The following is a 19682-nucleotide window of genomic DNA, read 5'->3' on the forward strand; positions in this document are numbered from 1 at the left end:
TTTTTTCACTTACAAACCATTCACTACAACAGCTTAACTTCCGCTCGGATGAATGCGGCATCACCATAGAAAAGATGCATGTATATGTATATTATGTGTATATATGTGTATATGTTTTAACGGTTACATTTTTAAGAGACTGTCGAGCTACGCGGTTTACATGGAAAAAACATGTTGGAAAACGAAGTGGTTCCCTTACGTGAACTAGAAATGTTACTAAGAATTGCAGCATGGCACATGGCGTAAGAAGTTTTCTCTTACAGAATTAATTTGATTTACCTTTTTGTTTCTTTCCTTCTGTTGGTTCGCTTAGCCTTAGCCTTCCGCCTGCACCATACGCTGTCACATTCCGGGGGCTTCAAAATCCCATTCAAACGAGGGGTTTTTTTTTTATTATTACTATCGATCCTTATTTTTTCTGGTGATTGTGACCGATTGTGACTGAACGACCTCTCTACAAGAAACCGTATCGTGTGTATCGTCGCTTCTATCCACGTTACATTAAACATATCTACGCAGTTTCAGATACGCTGACAAAGGCACTTTTAGCAAAAGTTGTATAACGATATTAATGTTACAGTTTGATGTTGTTGGTTTAGTTGTTTGAATTTGTCGCTTGTTCTTACGCTATATTTCTCCCGCCATATGTTAGCTTCAGTAATGATACGTTAGGCTTTCTCAACTCTCCTTCTCGCCTTTCTCGTCTTCTATTATCGTTTTCTTTTGCAACGGGGTTGGGGAAACGAATTTGAACGACCCAGATTATGGGTAAGAAATTGGAGTTTTTTTTTTTTTTTGCAAGAAGCTGTCCCTTGACGAGCGTACTCGTAAACGCTTATAGCACCTGAAGATTCTCGCAGTTTTTAAACTTTGAATCCTCCTTGCCGAATATCCACGTGATCATCTGACGTGCCTTCATTGACGCTCGGACTACGCTGCGATTTTTGTACCAGTGTGCGGACGATGGTTCTCGAATGCCCTACAAAAGAAAGACCGCCCGCCCATGTAAAGTACACCGGTGAGACATCAGAACGACCGAATTGTGTAGCCAAACTTGGCATCTAGCTTACCTGTACGGCGGATTGCTCCCGTTTCAAACGTATCTGTGATAGGATGCCCGCCAGCAATTCGTCCACATTATGGTTGATTGCTACCGATACCTCGATGAATTTGATTTTGTGCGTACAGGCCAAGCATTTGCCATCTGAAATAAATCAAAACCAAAAACATTAAATCAGACATGATAAATTGAGGCACAAGAAATTTGTTCTTACCCTGGGAAGAAACGGCTCGTGATCGGGCCAGATCGATCTTGTTCGCCACCAGTATGGTCGGCCGAGACCGGCTCACGTCCATATCGTGCAGCATGTTGAGCAGCTGGTCGGCCCGGCTAAATGTCGCCTTGTCTACCACGGAGTACACCACCAGAAATGCGTCCGCCTTAAGCATTTCATCCTGCAACGAAAGGGACACAACAAAACGAAAAGAATAAATCGACTTAATCAAGGCACACGAGACACACGGTACAACTTGGCGCAAAAATCTCTTCCCCCGATCAGGATTAGCTTGATTATGTCAACTCGTTTCGCATTAGTATTCCGTTCGGGCCTGGACCGTGCCCGTGCCCATCCCTCTACCCATCCCTCGCTGGCTCGCTTCCAATTAGAACGACATCCTTCGTGACGTTGTGGAATATATTTTATCGCTTGGCAAATAGCGGCGAGCTCGTCCTCGTCCCGCGGGTCCCGAAGGACGACGCGTCGCATGACATTTATCTGCACAGGGAGCGAAGTATTATGGCGGGCATGCTTTGACTGTTTAATCCCCCAACAGTCGTCTGTCTGGGAGCGCGCTTTAGTGATTCAAATTGCTTCCACAAACAATTCCGCACCCGTGCACCACCACGCGCCCGTTGTTGTTTTTTTTTCTTTCTCTGTTCGACAGGTTTGACTAATTGACCACGGTTCGGTTGAATCCGTTCCTTTTGCATTTTCTCACCAATTAGTAATGATTTAATGACATCGACTTCTGATGGCCGGGACATTTCGCTTTTTGTTGGCCCCTTCACGTTTTAGATAAAGTAATTATGGGAAGTGAAATTTAATGTGCTAATGTAGTCTTGCCTTCCTGCTGTTTGCCATTTTGTTGAAGATTGGGGAGATAAGTTTTACACAACTGGCTGCCATTTGCCCTCGTAATGGGTTACAATGTTGATAACAGTGACTTTTGCTGTACACCAATTATTTTCTTTTGACAGTTAATTTAACAAAGGATATCCGTGGAAAACTTGAGTTCATATAGGGCTTTCGAAAACCATTTTTTCTTATCGGCTTAACGATCTTCTACAGAACACGCCCGCCATCTAATGGCTTACTAGAGACTTGCTGTTCCATCTACCACCGGATTGCTTTGCAAAGAACAGCATTTTTATTATTTCCAATATCGAAAGGGTCAAGGATGTTTCAAAGAAACTCTGGTCATGCAGATAGACTTAGGTACGCCAATTGTTTAATTCCAGTAGATCAACAGTAGTGAGAACGTACTCTCGTAACTACGTGGTTATTATCAAGTCCAGTAAACCATTCGTTGATCGGCGTGTCCTAGGAGGTTGTTAAGCCAAAAAGAAGAAGTCCGTCTCAATTGCGCTTAGTTTAGTAAATATGTAACCGACATTAAAATAACTAAAATGCTACTGGTTAAGATAAATTCAAACGTGCCATATATGAAGAAGACATATTGGCTAACAAATCATTATAAAATTTCGCCAGTTTTGTACCGTTTGACTCTATAACTTTTGTTATCTCGTACTCCCTTGCTTATCAGCATTTTGTCTGTTATCTGATTTACATCAAATTGACGATTAATTCCGCAAATGATTAATGATAAATGATGATCAAGTTTCTTGCCCAGAGTGAGTTATTCATAAAGAATATTTAATTATTATTCCTCCTGCTCGATAAAGGTCAGTAGAGAGTCTTTAGGTCTCTTAAGCAAACTTCTCCAGCAATCGATATAAAACTCTCTCCGTCAACCAAACACTCGCTAAAACTCGATCTATTTGAAAAATAAATAAATGTTGTGAACGTAAAATCAATAGTATTTTAGTGTAGCAAAACATGGAGTATTGAAGTACGGAGCATGCTTTTAATGCCTCACATCAGTGGTACCGCACAACCGAGGTTTTACATCCTTGTCAACCACTTTCTCCAGTCACGAGCAATGCGAATGCCCCGTTTTTGTTGCTCGATTCATATTTCTACTGATGATATTTACTTGGTCAGCAATACGGCCAGGCCGTCCCTTATGAAATAAAACTTGATAGCTACTGCTAGGTTGTCGGTGTACCCTTTTCTATGGTTCCCTATTGTTAAGCAAACCTCTCAAATTTGGCCAGAGCTTTACTGGACATATAATAGCGTTTTTACTTCAGTTAGGACCTCCTAACCCTATATATACTATATGAACCATTAGGTAAAAATCGATGATTCTTCGAATTTGAGACACCACTCGTCTCAAGCGCGTTACATTGATGCCTTGTCTCGGGGATCAAAAATACCCAGGATCGGCTTTTCTCTTTTATTTTTTCTCGATGTTCTTTCCTGACCTCTCTATCCTCGTGATGCTCTGTCCATTGATCTCGATTGATTACTAACAGTTTCGTAATTTTTCTTCTCTTCATGTCTCTTAATGTCTCTTATGTTGTCTCATGTCCACTTTCCTATCCTTATGTACATCCTGTTTAAGTTTTATCCAATTGTCCGTTGTTAACTTCGTTGTTTAACTTCCAAGCGACTTAGTTCCAGACGACTTAATCATTGTTAAGCGTTATGGCAGATTAATGGTTGAATATTTTCTCTAGCAACGATCCGGTAGTAATTCAGTAACGGCACTGTACTTTAAACGGTACGACTGAGACTCCCCGTACGCAGCTGTGACTGCCTGGCTTCGGCTAAAACTCACTCGACGGAAGCCATTGATGACAGCAAGGTGGCCACTCAACCGGGAAAACCGAGAAAACCGGGAATATTTTTCATATAACAATTTTTTGGGATTTCTAAATTTTATTATCGTAGCGTAATTATATTTTCATGCAAAACTGTCACTACATTTCATTTGTTCAGGGGCAACTTTGCTGTCCACTGTTTGAAAGTTCAATGTATTCGTGTTGCGTTCTCGTTTCTTCCAGTGGTGCCGGCGTAGAGGCAAAGCGAGAAAGCATGATGAGGAGGCTGGCGAACCTAATTCGCTGCACGACGGTGAGGTTCTAATAAAGTTCGTACAGCTCGTCGTTGTAGCGGCTCCTCCATTGTCCTTCCAAACATACGGGGTCAACGATCCTTCTGAGCATCTTCCTCCCGAACGCGGCTAAGAGGGCTTCGTTTGTTTTGGACAGGGTTCATGAGAGGCGTATATGAGTACTGGGACTATAAAGGTAAGATACAGTCTCAGCTTCGAGCGTCGCAACAGGTTTTTTGAGGTGAGATGTTTCCTTAGGTTGTAGAATGATCGGTAGTTCCGGATTTCTTAGTGGGGCCGCTGATGGTGCCACTATCAATTTGGTCTTTGCCTCGTTAATCTACAACCCGAGGTTTTCTGCCGCCTGCTCGATCCTTTGGTAGGCCTCTGCTACCTGGGAGAGCCGCAGACCAATGATGTCTATATCATCAGCGTATACCAGGATCTGGGTTGTCTTATAGAAGATGGTTCCCGAAGTCTCAACCTCCGAGTCACGGATGGCCCTATCTAGCGCCAAGTTGAATAGGAGACAGGCGAGCCCTCTCTGACGCAGGCCTTCGGTGGTAGCAAAGGACCCTGAGAGTTTTCCGTTCACCAGGTGAAACCTGGCATGTGACGTTGGTTATGGTCATTCTAATAAGCCTGATCAGTTTGGCCGGGATTCCAAAAGAGCTCATAGCCTCGTAGAGTTTTACCCTGGCTAAGCTATCATATGTGACCTTGAAATCTATGAAGAGATGGCACGTGTTCAACTGCTGTTCAGCCATCTTCTCCAAGATTTGCCGCATGGTGAAAATCTGGTCAGTAGTAGATTTTCCGTTTCGGAATTCTCTTCGATAGTTTCCAACTATCTGTTCAACGAATTGGACAAGCTTATCCTGAAGGATTAGGGAGAATATTTTGTAGGCGGTATTGAACACTGTAATACACATTTTTTGATACATTTGTATCGACGTGTATATGAAAGTATTTTTTGATAGAAATATTAGAAGATGTACAACAGGTACATCTCCCTTCTTTTTTTGAACAATATTATGATTGAGCAAATTCTGTGAGCGAAAGAAAAACATTATTCATTTCTAATTTTGAGCCTTATTGAAAATTAATTTGTTATTAATGGCATGGTTGTTGCAATAAAAGTTCAGTTTACGATTCTCTATATTCCCAACCCGTATATGTTGTCCTTGTTTGTTTTCCTTCAGTTTTTCAAGAGTTTTTGTTTTTGAAAATTTTGAAGTTGTTTCCTTAAAGTATTCTTTAGCACATAACTTACATTCAGTTGTGATACCCATTCCGCTCCGTTTTGAGCTACTCTCGCTTCACCTTCTCGTACGCTCTACAGTATCAAACTAATTGATAATCGAGATCATTCGAACACTGCATGAGATAGGTTCTAAATGTAAAATCATGAAAGCCTTTCATGATTTTACCTCCTTACAGGTACACCCTAGCACTCAAGCTAGTTTAAATCGTGTCAGCTTACCAGGGTCCTGCAGTTTACAGAAGACACCTCGTTGAGGGAGCAAACTAAGTCTATCCCCGATAGTCTTCGCAGGACAGCAATTCCCAGCATTTTTGTGGAAAAGTATGGCCATTGTAACAGCAACCATTTTTATACTGACGGATCCTCATCAGAGCAGGGCATCGGTTTTGGCGTATATAACATTGTATCCGCGGCATATTTACAACTACGCCAGCCATGCTCGTCAGCCATATGTAGCGGAGCTCGCCGCAATCTTTTACGCCTTGTTGATTATTAGTGCTTGTCCTCCAGACGAATATTTTATATTCTCCGACAGTTTAAGCGCTGTCGAAGCATTAAAATCTGTGAAGGCTATTAAGAGCCCGGACTACTTCGTAATAGAAATATTAAAGGTCGTAAGCACATTGTTTGAGAAATCATTCCGGATATCTCTTGTTTGGCTGCCTGCACTTGGCGGTATCTTCGGAAGGGTCCTTTTTCGACAGGCTTATCCTATCTCACGAGTATATGTGTGCCCCACAGTCTCTCTGCATGGCTCGGTGGTAGAGTTTGTGGGAAACCGATGAGCTCGGGAGAATTCTATATTCGATCGCTCTCCAAGTGTCCTTGAAGCCTTGGTTCCACGGCATCTCAGGTGATCGTGCGTTCATTCGAATGATGTCTAGGCTTAGGTCTAATCATTTTGCTTTGGGCGGGCATCTCCAGCGTATAGGACAGGTCGACTCCAAAATATGTGGCTGCGGCCTCGGATACCACGACATAGATCATCTTCTATGGTCTTGTGTGGAATACGAGGCTGCTCGACCCGCCTTGTTAGACGCAGTCCAGGGCATTGTAAAGTTGCCAAACATTCCGATTCGGGACCTGCTGGGAGACTGCGACGAGGTCTACCTGAGAACAATCTTTCTTTTTTTGCCGTGCTAACGGATTATTAGTATGATCTCCTTCCCACCACTACTCCCACTTTTTGTCTGTCTGTATATATGTTGTACCTAGCTTGTATGAATGATGATGGATGAAAGGATGAATGAAAGAATGAATGTATGAATGAGTACGATGCGTGAAGGGTTGGGTACCATATGGAAGAAGTTGCAACGGCCGACGCTATGGACGGACATACCAGCGAAAGGGAGAGGAAGACTTCAAGATTGGACACAATCAGGAACCTTCGAAATGGAAAACGACCAAGACCCCCGCTACCATCAGGACTACGAGCATGGAAACGCCCGACATACCCCGGGATAAGGTGTCCTCACACGATAAGACCCTCGCTATGATCACGACTTTGGCTTTGGATGACGGAATATACGCAACGGAACAACCGAACACACCCGGGATATGGTGCCCTTTCACGGCTCGGAGAAGGAAATGTCTCCCAACAAAGATGAAAGGAGTATTTTACTTTTAAGTTTATTGTAAGCAATACGGCCTGGCCGTCCTTTATGAGTAAAAAAAAAAACTTACATGCAGTTTTGAACTACCCTAGAAATCATAGAGACAAATAACAGATAAGTTTACCTACTATCAGCAATCGAAATTTAGTGAACTTGCATAAACTAGAAAAAACCGGAAAAAGCTGGGAAAAAACCTTGAATTCGAAATCATAATCTGAGTGGACACCCTGTGACAGGCCAAGACTTGAGGTTTTTGATCCCAAGAAGAGAGAATTAACTCTACTTTTTCTGTCAGAATGTAGCACTACTTCAAAGGAAATAAATAATATTTGTTATTTATAAAGGAGTTCGAAGAAGAGATTCATTGCAACACGATAAATAACTTACTTCAAACTAACAACCTAAACATGAACAAAACTATTTATGCGTTGTGGGATAAAACCAACAAAACTGCTTACTTTACAAACGCTTTCCTTCATTCTTCATCTCCTTACAAATGAAATTTCTCCCTTTTTGAAATATTCATGGACTTGGGTTGAAAAAAAAATAGCGCAAACGGCACAAAATAAGTATGCATCGTCGCAATCTTGTCATCGTGGCACGTACCTCCGGTCCACCTGCGATGGAAATCATATCTTTGATTAAGGAAATGCGTGTATGCGCGTGTGTGTGCATGTGTAAAGACAAATAAACATCACGCACTTGTTTCTATCTCTATCCACCGTAACACGAAAAACTCCAGCCTTCGTCGAACAGACCGAGCCCCAAGAAAATTCGTTATCAACTCTAGCAAACGATGGTTCAGCTCATTTTCATTTTGTTACTGAATTTCTAATTTGAAAATATACTTGTCCCAAACAAAACGGAACCCGAACCCGCTGAGAGTATGTATGTGGATAGGTGTGAGGGTACGGATCTTCCACTGATTAAACACGTTTATTCTACGGATGAAATAAAATCGCCCACACGTTGGGGCAGGGGTGTGCGAAGGACGGATGGTTGTTTGTTGGGCGCACTATGTTTGACCCTCGGAGCACCAGTTTCACACCCCGAATCCTTCGCCTTCGTTCCTTTGGTTCGTATGGTTCTGTTTAAAATTCATAAACGATTCCATTTGCTGTGCGCCGATTAGGACATAATGCGATACCCTCGCAAACTGAATCTCGCACGGTAAGCCTTTCGTCCTATGGCAGGATATCGTCTTTCGTTGCTTGACGTGTGTGACACCGGTGCCGCTGCGTACGTTCGGCGTGAAGAGTTTTGGCCCAGCCCCGGTCGAATTTAAATATTTATCTTTCTTTTTTTTTTCGTTTACTCGTTAGTGGAAGGAATTGGTTGTATGAGAGTAGTGAAACACGTTTTTATAGTCTTGTTTGAGTTATTTTTATAACAAAATGGAAAAATGGTAAAGCAACGAAGCTGAAATACAAGCATTTTCCAATATCAACAACCTGAATTTCTATCCATACGTCACACATTCAAGGGTTAACTCTGGCATGTACTCTCCGAGGGTAGCCCAAAACCCCCGAAGAAAAGAAGAGTAGATATTCATATTTTTATTTATTTTTTTTTGCGAAGCTAGGACATAAACGTGACGCAAACCGGACGACCAAAAGCGGAAGAAGCACCCTTGTGCCTGGGAATGTAGTTTGCCAGTATGGCTTCGGGCTCGGTCCATGGGTAGTTACAGCTGCCCTTATCAGTGCGATGCGAACAACTCTGTCAGTTTCTGGTGCTCGGTCAGCCGAGACTGACGGAATGACTTGGCCAGATTAGCATCAGCGGTTCGGAATGGAGAAGCGACCGGTTCAAACCGGCACTGGAATCCTAAGCGACAGCTTTCACTTAAATCCTCCCGCTGCTGCTGCTGCTGCTGCCCGGTGCGTCTGCCTGGGTTGCGGGTGCAAATAATAAAACGGACTGTCGCCTTTCGAGTTGACAGCTGAAGTTGAAGTCCTTCCGAGGTGCCTGCCGCACGCAAATCTCAAACCTGGGCCGGCTACTACTCGCCAGAATCCAAACCGTAACCGTATGGGAGTGCGCACGGAATATCAAATAAAGGAGGAAACATTTGTTGTGCGGCAAAATAAACGACCGAATGGCAGCTTTTAAAGGTTGATAAAGTAATTATCATGCACATTCTGTTCGTTCCGTGTGCTCCTCTTGGTATGCGGCCGATCCTGCGTGACCCACCAGTCGCTCAAAAAGGATACAATCGACAGTACATACCGGTACCGGTAAACGGTTGTGGATGTGATGATTCCGCAATAAAAGTGCCATGAATTTGCAATTAGCATTGGCGAGGCGTGGGATGCGTTCCTTCTACTGTTGTGCGGTCAGTTTTCTACCATTATTTTTTTTTACTTTACTTTGTTTTGTTTGAGAACCCGAGGCGTGATTCACGCTTTCACGTTCCACCTGCGTGAGCGGTTGCTCGGTGGATGGTTGAGGCCATGATTTCATTTGAATGCTGATTAATTTTTCATTCGGTGGCGTATTTGACCAATTAAACGGCCCCCGAAGTGGTTACCGTGGGCTAGGAAATTTAATTTCGCTTCCTGGCTGTTACTTCTCACCCGCTTGATGGGAGGCATGTAGTCATAGAATGTTACAGTTTAGCTTATGTTTACCGGATTTGTTTTAATCTGCCATAAAACACAACGCCATACACTTTGTGCGCGTTGTTTGAATCCAGGCTTCCAGGTTGAAGCATACAAATTAATATTTATCCCTCGCTTCTCTAATCCTTACTTACTGTATTCCACAAGCTTGCAATTGGAAAATCAAGTTTTCTACACAAAAGCCTATGCGTATTTGGTTTTGATATCATGTTACACTTTCATTAATTTTTATCCGGATTATTATTACGATGATTCAATTGGTTTATGAATAATTTCTATTTCAACAATATCCTGAATATCATATCACAGACACTATAGAAACATAACGAATTTGGAAAGAAACGTGTCACATAAATTTCAATCATAACTCAACATTACTGAACGCCTGAAAACAATTAACAAGCGCTGAGCAATACGGCTACGCCGTTCTTACCAATTAAAAAAATTCACTCGGTTACCACCAGTAACAATAAAAACCTAATAAATTGCTTCAGATTTAATTAAAAAAGGAGAAAAATTTTGTTATGAAAACCGGCAGCTTTGAGGATTTGTTAAGTTTTTCAGTTTCTGATGATGATGATGATGATAATTTCCACCTCATGCCCCATCATAAATTGTCGTTATAGATATTTCAAACTATAATTATGCGTGAACAAAAAAATCGGGAAACATTACAGGCATTACAGGGTACTGCTTGGAATCAATCGAATACGCAACATTAGTCCCCGAACACCATTGATTGGTGGCGGTTTATTAGTAGTCGGGACCCAACTGTTCCATGGATATGGTCAGCACCTCTGAACATTGTGACCACGTACAAACACCAAAGAATTATTGTCTCAATAAGAATTTCTCCATTACATGTTTGCGACCCACAGTCGTTGTATGCCTCCTCACTATTCTGGATATTCTGGCGGACGAATCAAATACACCAATACACTTCCATTTTGAATCTACTACGGATCGTTCAGTGCTGTTATCATGACTTGATCAACCAATGAGATATACTAGCGCTTGATTCGCTGCATAATGCATAATCTCCTGACAGACGAGCGGAAGGTGATCGAAAGGTGGACGTGCTACTTCGAAGGACACCTGAACGGAGCAGAGACAGGCGAGGTTGGTGCAAGTAGCAGAACAAGCCAACAGCAGCAACAACATCAATGACAGCAATAGTGCAGAAGGCGAAGTGCCTCCGCCATCTCTGGATGAGGTTGACAGCGCCATCAAGCAGCTTAAAAGCAGCAAGGCTGCTGGTAGTGATGGACTGGCGGCCGAGCTTTTCAAGATGGGTCCGGGGAGGCTTACCGTTGAAATGCACAAGCTGATCACGAGAATCTGGGAACAGGAAGAATTACCGAAGATGTGGAAACTGAGCGTCATTCACCCAGTCTACTGGAATGCTCGAACTATCGTGCCATTTCAGTCCTTAATGCCGCCTATAAGATCTTGTCCCAGATCATGTTCTGCAGACTTGTCCCCCTTGCTACAGATTTCGTCGGAAGCTACCAAGCAGGGTTATTCGGAGGCAAATCCACCACCGACCAAATCTTCACTCTTCGACAGATCCTCCAGAAGTGCCGAGAGCGCCAGATCCCTACGCACCACCTGTTTATCGATTTCAAGGCGGCCTACGATACCATAGATCGAAATGAGCTATGGAACATAATGCAGTGGCACCACTTTCGATATCCGGCCCAACGATATCCGTGGCACGATTCTCTACTGGTCTCTTCAATTTCTTGGCTTCGCGGATGACATTGACATCGTTGGCAAGACAACAGCGAAGCTTTGTGATGCGTACGCCCGACTGAAACGTGAAGCAGCAAGAATTGGATTGATGATCAATGTGACGAAGACGAAATACCTGCATGCCGGAGGCTCTGATCATGATAGAGCCCGAGTGGGAAGCAGCGTGTTAGTCGACGGCGACAACCTCGAGAGAGGTTGTCGCCGTTGTCGTTGTGTTAGTAGAGGAGTTCTGCTATCTTGGGACTGTCGTAACTTCGGATTACGATATCAGCAGCGAAATCCGGAGACTCATTGTGCAGGGGAATCGTGCCTACTACGGCCTTCACCGTCTGCTAAGATCCAGAAGACTTCGAGACCGCACGAAATGTGAGATATATCGCACACTGATTCGCGCGGTGGTCCTATTTGGCCACGAGTCTTGGACCATCCGAGCGTAGGATGCAAAAGCTCTTGGCGTGTTTGAGCGTCGAATCCTCCGGACTGCAGCCAGGGATCGAGTTTTCTTGAAATCTATTGTTGACCGGGCCATGTCCCGACGACGCGCTCTTTAAAAGAGCAGGCCAACATGAGCGAGTAGACGACAATTGATTGCTAGTAATAGGTAGTTTAGTCATTTAGAGTTTGAAAAATATAATTTCAGTTTATATATTATTTAACCCGAGATCTCCGAGGAAATCTGTTTATATCTGTATAAGTGATTCACTTACAATCTAATTGTACGATTGACATGTCAAGGACAATCGTACAATTTCGCAAAAGCTTCATCGTTAACACCGCTTCAACTGAGTGAGTTTATGGATTAAGAATCCTGATCAGCGCCATACAAATCTAACTCACAAAAGAAATAACATTACTATCCGCTTCCTGTGGGCACGAAAAAAGTTCGATTGGCTGCAGATGATGTCCATTGATTACACCAGTGCCAAATCAACATCAATGATTCACTGAACAAGAAAATCACTCACATAAGCTATAACACATCTTCCCACACCGCTTCGTCGAGGTCACACTTCTTACCTTGTTTCCTATGCTGTCGGTGACGAATTTCAGCTCCGATTCTTCGCCATTTAGAATGATGGATATATTCTGCTCACCCGGAGACTCTGGACAGATAAACGCGTAACGAGAAACCATTAGAAACGCATATGATTGGACTCAGACGCAATAAAATCACATCATCTTTTGACCATCTTAGTTCGTGTGTGCCTTACCTCGCGTATCGTATGCATTAATACATTCTGACGATCGGAATTGTGACAGGAGCGCTCCCTTGCCGACGCCCGGTGCCCCTATCATAAAGACGCAGTAGGAATCGATTGGACCGGTCGGAGGTGTTAGGACCTCGTCCACCACCCGCACCGGGCTAACCGGGGCCAAGCTGTTGCTTCTGGACCGTCGTCTGCGAAACGAATCGCCCCGATTCACGACGCCTGCAAACAGAAGGAAACGAAAGGATAACAACCGAATAATGCCCGGATGGTCCGCACGACTTTGCACAAAATGATCATCGAAATCGTCGTTTGTATTATCGGTTCCCGGTTATGACCTGGTAGTGGATGCTTACGTTCAACGTTGATCCACTTCTCTAATGGAATCTACTTCAGATAATTTATTCGATTTGCGAAGACGATAGAGCGTTATTTGAAGGAATATAAAATAAGCAATTGATGGTGTTCTGATTTAAATTCCAAATACAGTTTGCAAATAACTAACGAACTAATGTTTGAACTACCGTAAATGGTTTAGAGCTCATTACATTTCTAACTGTAACGCAATTTTTGTAGATCACTTTTATTGCGTTACCGCTTACTTGAACGCAATAAAAAAATCGCTGTTTCTTCTTTCAAATAAAAAAAACCCTTTTACAACTTCTTGCTTTCTCCCGCTCGTTCCGTTATTTAACTGACGCAAAACTGTGTTAATTATTGCGTTGTTAATTTTAAACCAGGATCCCTATTTTCGGAACCGTACAGAGTAACGAGCTTTGAACCTTTTCTAACGGTTGCTATTATTTCCGGCTTCCCGGAACATCGCCAGCACAATGCTCATTACAAATGGACGAGCAAAATCGGCCGTCCATCGTTACGCCTCGCAGATGAAAAGGTCGTCCTCTGACAATCGTCCGAGCGCACGAACCCTTCGGCGAAATAGCACGCACCGCCAAACGAAGGTGTGCTCAAACGTGTACACTTTTCTGCCATGGGTTCACACGCCCGTCAAATGGCCAGATTCACCAGAAATGGCAAATTAAACCGCCCGGCTCAATGCGTTTCGTTTGGTCGCGAAAATCCTCGCTCCCCACGGCCCTTCCCTGCGTAAACACTTACCCTGCTTCGATGAGCTGAACGTTCTCAGTCTGATATTGTCATCGTCGTCCTGATCGTCTATCTGCAGGTGCTGTAGGTTGATCTGCGGCACGTCCAGAAAAGCGTTCGATTTCCTTGGTGTTGCTGCTAGGTCCAGACCACGTACGCCAGTGAAGGATGAAATGAGGGCAAACAGAGCAGTTAGAAGAAAGGAAACAATTTCAGCGCAATCATTAACAGCACTTTGGTGGATTTCCACTTGCGAGAAATCACCCACATATCTTGGGGAGACAATAAATGGCACGTTTAACAATTGCTAATCAAACATGCAATACTTAATATTACCAAGCAAACGACATCTACCCTTACTACACACTACACGCTACTGAGAAGCATTACCGACTCTTACATACTATTCATGCAAAACTCTAATCCCAAGCGCTTTGATCTCTGGAGTCTGGGACACTTCCAATCATGCAAATAGTAAAGTTAAAGTCGCTCTTCCTTCGCTCGGAACGGTTGCCCATTTCCAAGGCCAATCGCAACTGACAAACTGGTGCAAATGACAAATGACTGGATGGACTGGATGGATGCCGAAACACAAGCGGGGGGGGGACGAAATAATCAGGCCATATCATTTACGATTACGTTCGATGGAAATGAAAACGCACATTGACGAAACCCGGCACGAGGTTTCCCATCATGTGACGAGTTTTGTACTTTTTGTGCCCCTACCACCACTCTCACCGGCCACCACCAATCCGCTCCACCCACACCCTTGGTGGATCGATGTTGTAGAACTTTGGGTGAAAGCTTGCCACGTTTCGAAACACTATCACCCCTAACGAGAAAACATTTCTCGGTCGGTCGGATTACAAAACCAAATCCAGGACACCGATTCCCGGACGTACTGCTCCCGCAACGGCCACGAAATAACCGCCGGTGAAGAACGCTTCCGTACGTAAAACTTGTACGGGTGGGCGTAGTCAAAGGACTCCGACTGACATGAGCTGAAATTGGAATTTCTGAATTCTGTAACTTCGAACGATGGCGGGATGGTGGGAGTGGGTAGTCGGTGATGAGCGACGCTAAAACATCACCATCAAACATCAGAAGGTGCGAAGGGACAATACACACACACACATACATTATATGATCGCATCACAGCACAAACCAGACAACAAGTGAACTTGTGGAATTTTGCAAAACCCGGCAAGTAGTAGTAGTTGTGGTTTACGTTGTGAGCTTCTGAAAAATATTTACATTCTAAGGACCGACTCATTCGGTACAAATCACTCATGCTAACTGAGGGTAGAGGTAATAAAAGACGAGGAAAAAGTGTGCTGTTTGTAGTGATGATAGAGGAAACATTGGAAGGAACGAGCGATACAGAGAAAGAGATACAACGGAAAAGGAAAACATTTTCCGTCGGAATCCACCGGAGATAGTTGGTGAACGTGTTAAAACGACCTGGGTGACAGACGGACAGAGAAACGCGGGCGATAGTACCAACACATACAGACACATGTATCAAACACGGGAGGAAAGCTATTTATAATAAGGCACTTGCGCTTTCACCATACCTAACTTAATCCTTACATTTTGATGACGCCGCTCTGCAACGAGGAAAATGTCAAGAATGATTCATACATGCAGCAGTCGTAAGGATGATTTCTCTGGGAATCTCTTTCTTGTTGGAGCTTAACTAACGAATGCAATTCCCCGTTACATTTCCCTGGCCCCGAACACAAACAACTAAAGCGTTACTAACTAAAATAACCAAAGGTAAAGCCATTGTAATTGCTTATGGCCTGTGTGTTAGCAACGTTACAGGCGATCGGTGTTAGCACAGCAGCAAACATAAATGTTCTAGCCTCAAGCCTAATGGCCGCTCGCAGGAGTATCAATCAAGCGTGAACCAAGTACCTGAATTGTGCATCGGACGCCTTTGTGATCCTCGGCGTTTCTGTGGTGGTGGGGTTTCGGAGTCATTCAATCGTGGCTCACTCGTGCAGTGTCCCCGTGAGTCTTGAAGTGTTGGCGGTGGTGGCTGTGGCTTACGGCGAACCTGTTGAACAGATGAATAATACGTGTTGTTGGTAGATTGTCAGGACAGTATGCACAAATAGCATTCAAATGAAATAAGCTTTTAGAAATTTTATTAGGAAAAAAATTAAAAGCCCGCTTATAACTATGACAAAAAGCATTAAAATAATAAAGAAAAAACGCATATGAGTTTATTAAATTGTGTTGTTTTGATTGATTTAAATCTATAGTGACTAAGCTCTTCTTAATCTTCTTACAATACATTCTTCAATTTTAGATTTTAAACCTAAAAGCTCACTCAGTTTTAACAGTTCAAAATCGTCATTTAAATGCCCAATTTAAAGCTTAAAAGGCTGAAGGAAATGATTTGCAAGCTTCTCCTTATCCCAAATATCAATTCAAAAGACAAAAGCAATTCTTCTGCATTTGAACGTAGCAATTGAGAGGCTCTCTAGGAGTTGTAGAATCAATCACAAACCTCTTCGGAAGAAATGTCAACAATTCAACTACACAGTACCAATGTATGTGCCTCGACGATAATGCAGAAGAAGGGAGTATGAATTCCATATAGTCTGAGCATATGTTTCAGGACGTTGTAACAACCAGTGCATGTTACAAGTAGAGAAAATGGTAACATGTATAACAATCTGAGAAATAAAAATCGTCAGTCTCACGAGGAAGTCTGCCCATTTTCCCATCTCAAAAATGGAAAGTTGTCCTGGAAGATACTTGCATGACGGAATCACCAAGAAGCTATTTGCTACAAACCACTCAAAGACGATGGAAATAACAAACACACACTGCTATTGTTACAGTTGAAGGAAAACCTTAACCACCAACGACCTCCTTGCTTGCAGCAGATAACGAAAGGTATTTCTCAACACGACAATGCGACGCCAAATATATTTTAAATGCATTCCCATAAAAAAAATAAGGTATTTTAGCTCTGCAGTCGCAATCTTCATAGATAAATAGGACCCAAGATGAAATCAATAATTGGAAAATTTCCAACAAACAGGCGTTGGTTGGAGATGAAATAATTTGAAAGAACAGTTTGAATTTATCTACCGCACTCATATAAAGTGTTTCAACTGCTTATCATAGTTTGTAGGAATTATTTAATGAATGTTAAAGAATTTATTTTTTGCTGGTTGCTGGATTATCATTCAACAATCTTGTGGCGAAAAGTAGCAATACGTTGATTCTTCTTTTGTCAGGCCATTTTTGGCTTCCTTGACATGATTTTACTCACAAACTGAAGCGCTTAACTAATTTAGTTGACAATTCTTCTTCTTCTTCTTGGCTTAACGACCTCTAAGGTCATGGCGGCCATCGAAATGGCTTTCTAGACTGCCGATACCACGTAGTTGGTTAGTCAGTCCTCACTACGAGGGGATGGTCCGGATGGGATTTTAACCCCGGTCCAGCCGTTTCAAGACAGGCGCCCCTGTTGCCTATACCACGGGGCCGCTGTGGTTGACAATTAAAAAGTATAAATTATCACAATCTTTAAAGATTTCAACAATTCCTACAGTTTGTCAGTTGAATTATTCCGTGCTGGATTTTCGAACAGTAAGTTTGATTGTGGTAAATGCTACAAATAATTGTATGGAACTCCAATTTAAAAAATCTTACAAATCAAATTAAAATACGAATTAAACGAAATAGTTTCATAGACTTGGAATTGAAGAACAAAAACCGAATTTGGTTTCCATTCGGGGAAAAGCTTTTCTTTTTCTTGAGTAGTAGTTTCCTTAATTTTGAATAACGATTTTGTATTATTGTTAAGTTGTAGCTGTTTGTTTTCAACATCGAAAATAGATACTAAAATGATTACAGGGTGTTCAATAAGTTCGAATACAACTTATAATCGATTTTTAGTTGTGCACTCTGTGTATTCTGTGTATTAATATTTTTATCAATTTTAGTATCATGTATAGGCTAACGCGATCTTTAAGTAAATTGTAAAATTGTCCTGGACCAAGGACTATACAAGATCCGGGCGGTTGCGTTCGGCGAGGACGCCAGCAGTCATCACAGTGGCGAGGGAGTGGATGCGTCGAAAAATGACCCGCTCGATCCGGAAGACTGCTGCTGACCTGAATGTGTCAATTGGGAAGACTCACACTATTATGACGAAGGACCTAGGGTACAAGCCGTACACGAAACGTAAAGTATATGGAGTAACGGAGGCTGCAAAGAAGAAGAGGCTGAACAAATGCAAATTGATGCTTTCGCGGCACGCAGGTCAGGAGTTCGTGTTTTCCGATGAGAAACTCTTCGGTTTTGGAACAACCGTACAATGTTCAAAATGATCGACTGTGAGCGCCGACGTTGGTCAGCATCTCCCCGTCCCAAATAATCATCCTACAGTTCCAGAATGCCGCCTCGGTGATGGTTAGGGGGGCCGTATCCAGGCGTGGGAAGCTCCTATTGGTTTTTACTACACCGCGCCGGCCGCGTACTACAAAACCGAGGTTCTGGAGAAGGTTGTGGCTCCGGCAATTCAGGATCTCTTCGGGAAGGATCCTTACGTGGTGTCAGAAGAATTTGACGGGGTTTCTAGATAAGATGTCATGGCCACCCAATTCTCAGGATCTCAAACCCCTTCATTACTATGTATGGTCTTACATGCTGGCCAAACAAAGCGAGTATAAAGTGAACACAGTCGACCAATTCAAGAACGTTATTTCCTAGATGGAACAGGTGCGTGCCACGTGCGATTCGTTTGAGAAACGTTTCAAGCTCGTGGTAAAGTACAAAGTGGGGGGGTGCTCCCTCCTAATATGCCAAAAAGATAGTAAATAAATATGGCTTCACGAGAAAAATACTCAAAAAATTATATCTTGTGTTTACATTGTTTGAGCTCGTTTTCAAAGTGTATTCGAATATATTGAACACCCTGTATAAGCATTGAGCTGCTCCAGTGAACGGGTTACAAGTTCTCTGTAATTTTTAGGAATATTCAACCCTTTGTGCAGTAAACAGTTACAGATATTACCTTCGCAACTTAAGATAGTTATGAACGTCATGAAACGTCTTCTCCCTTCCTACAAAGCCAGGATGCTGCTGAACAGCACAATAAAAGCCAATCTTACCGATCGTGGTCCTGTGATTCGGGCGCTCTGGGATCGTGTGGCTGGTTTCCTCCGCCGATAGCCCGGTGTGCCGCTGTCTGGCGTGTCACCCTCCGAAGGTGGACTGATGATCGTTTCCAAACTGGCGCAAGCCGGGGCCGAAATCGACGAGCTGCGCTTTTTGTACGCAGGTCGCGCCGACGAAGATATTTCGTCTGCCATGGTCATCGGTCGGCGGGCTAGCTTTTCCGATTGGTGCGCGATTCCTTTGCAGTTCCCCGGACAGTCGAGGTGTCTTTCGACTTATCGAAGTGTTTCGAAACGTGCTGAAGATGTTACTTATCGTGCTAATAATGTTCTACGTTGGTGTATGAATTGAAATTGCTTTCGGTATTTATTGCTTGCCGTCTGGCCGTCCGCCGTGACTCCAACTTTTGTATCACACCTTCCTGACGCGTTTGCTCACCTTGTGTTACTGTACGCCTTTGTGCATTGTGTGCGGTGAACGCTGGAAAGAAAAATGGAAGACAGGGGAAGAAAACAGAAAGATTAGCACTCGTGCACTTTGAAGGGTGTCTTTCGGCCAGAGTTTCCAGCCGGTACCCACAGGCCCATTCTACACTACTCCTTTAGCATTGTTTGTGCATTAACTCAAGTGTGCCGACGCGGATGCATTCATTATTCCCGTTACCTGTATTTACACTTACGGACGATATTTTAGTACTACGCCGTTTGGAGAATGGAGCATGCGGGCGTCAACAACAACA

At 43.2% G+C, this 19682-nt stretch overlaps 1 protein-coding gene across 3 annotated transcripts; it reads right to left on the bottom strand.

Moving 5' to 3' along the window:
• Window positions 1–835: 835 nt before the first annotated feature.
• LOC126562337 (GTP-binding protein RAD) lies at window positions 836–19425 on the bottom strand. Of its 3 annotated transcripts, none has more exons than XM_050218807.1 (9): window positions 19382–19425; window positions 15719–15860; window positions 15376–15408; window positions 13814–13936; window positions 12698–12916; window positions 12504–12589; window positions 1275–1455; window positions 1071–1204; window positions 836–979 (listed from the first exon to the last, which is right to left on the bottom strand). In XM_050218807.1, the coding sequence occupies exons 2-9, from the start codon at window positions 15729–15731 to the stop codon at window positions 836–838; spliced, it is 933 nt and encodes a 310-aa protein (XP_050074764.1). In that variant the 5' UTR covers window positions 15732–15860; window positions 19382–19425. The 3 variants fall into 3 exon arrangements, with proteins under 3 accessions (XP_050074764.1, XP_050074762.1, XP_050074763.1); XM_050218805.1 differs by lacking the exon at window positions 19382–19425 and adding an exon at window positions 18937–19143; XM_050218806.1 differs by lacking the exons at window positions 15376–15408; window positions 19382–19425 and adding an exon at window positions 18937–19141.
• Between the last annotated feature and the right edge of the window lie 257 nt (window positions 19426–19682).

This window comes from Anopheles maculipalpis, chromosome 3RL (assembly GCF_943734695.1).
Source record: "Anopheles maculipalpis chromosome 3RL, idAnoMacuDA_375_x, whole genome shotgun sequence".
Taxonomy (NCBI): Eukaryota; Metazoa; Arthropoda; class Insecta; order Diptera; family Culicidae; genus Anopheles; species Anopheles maculipalpis.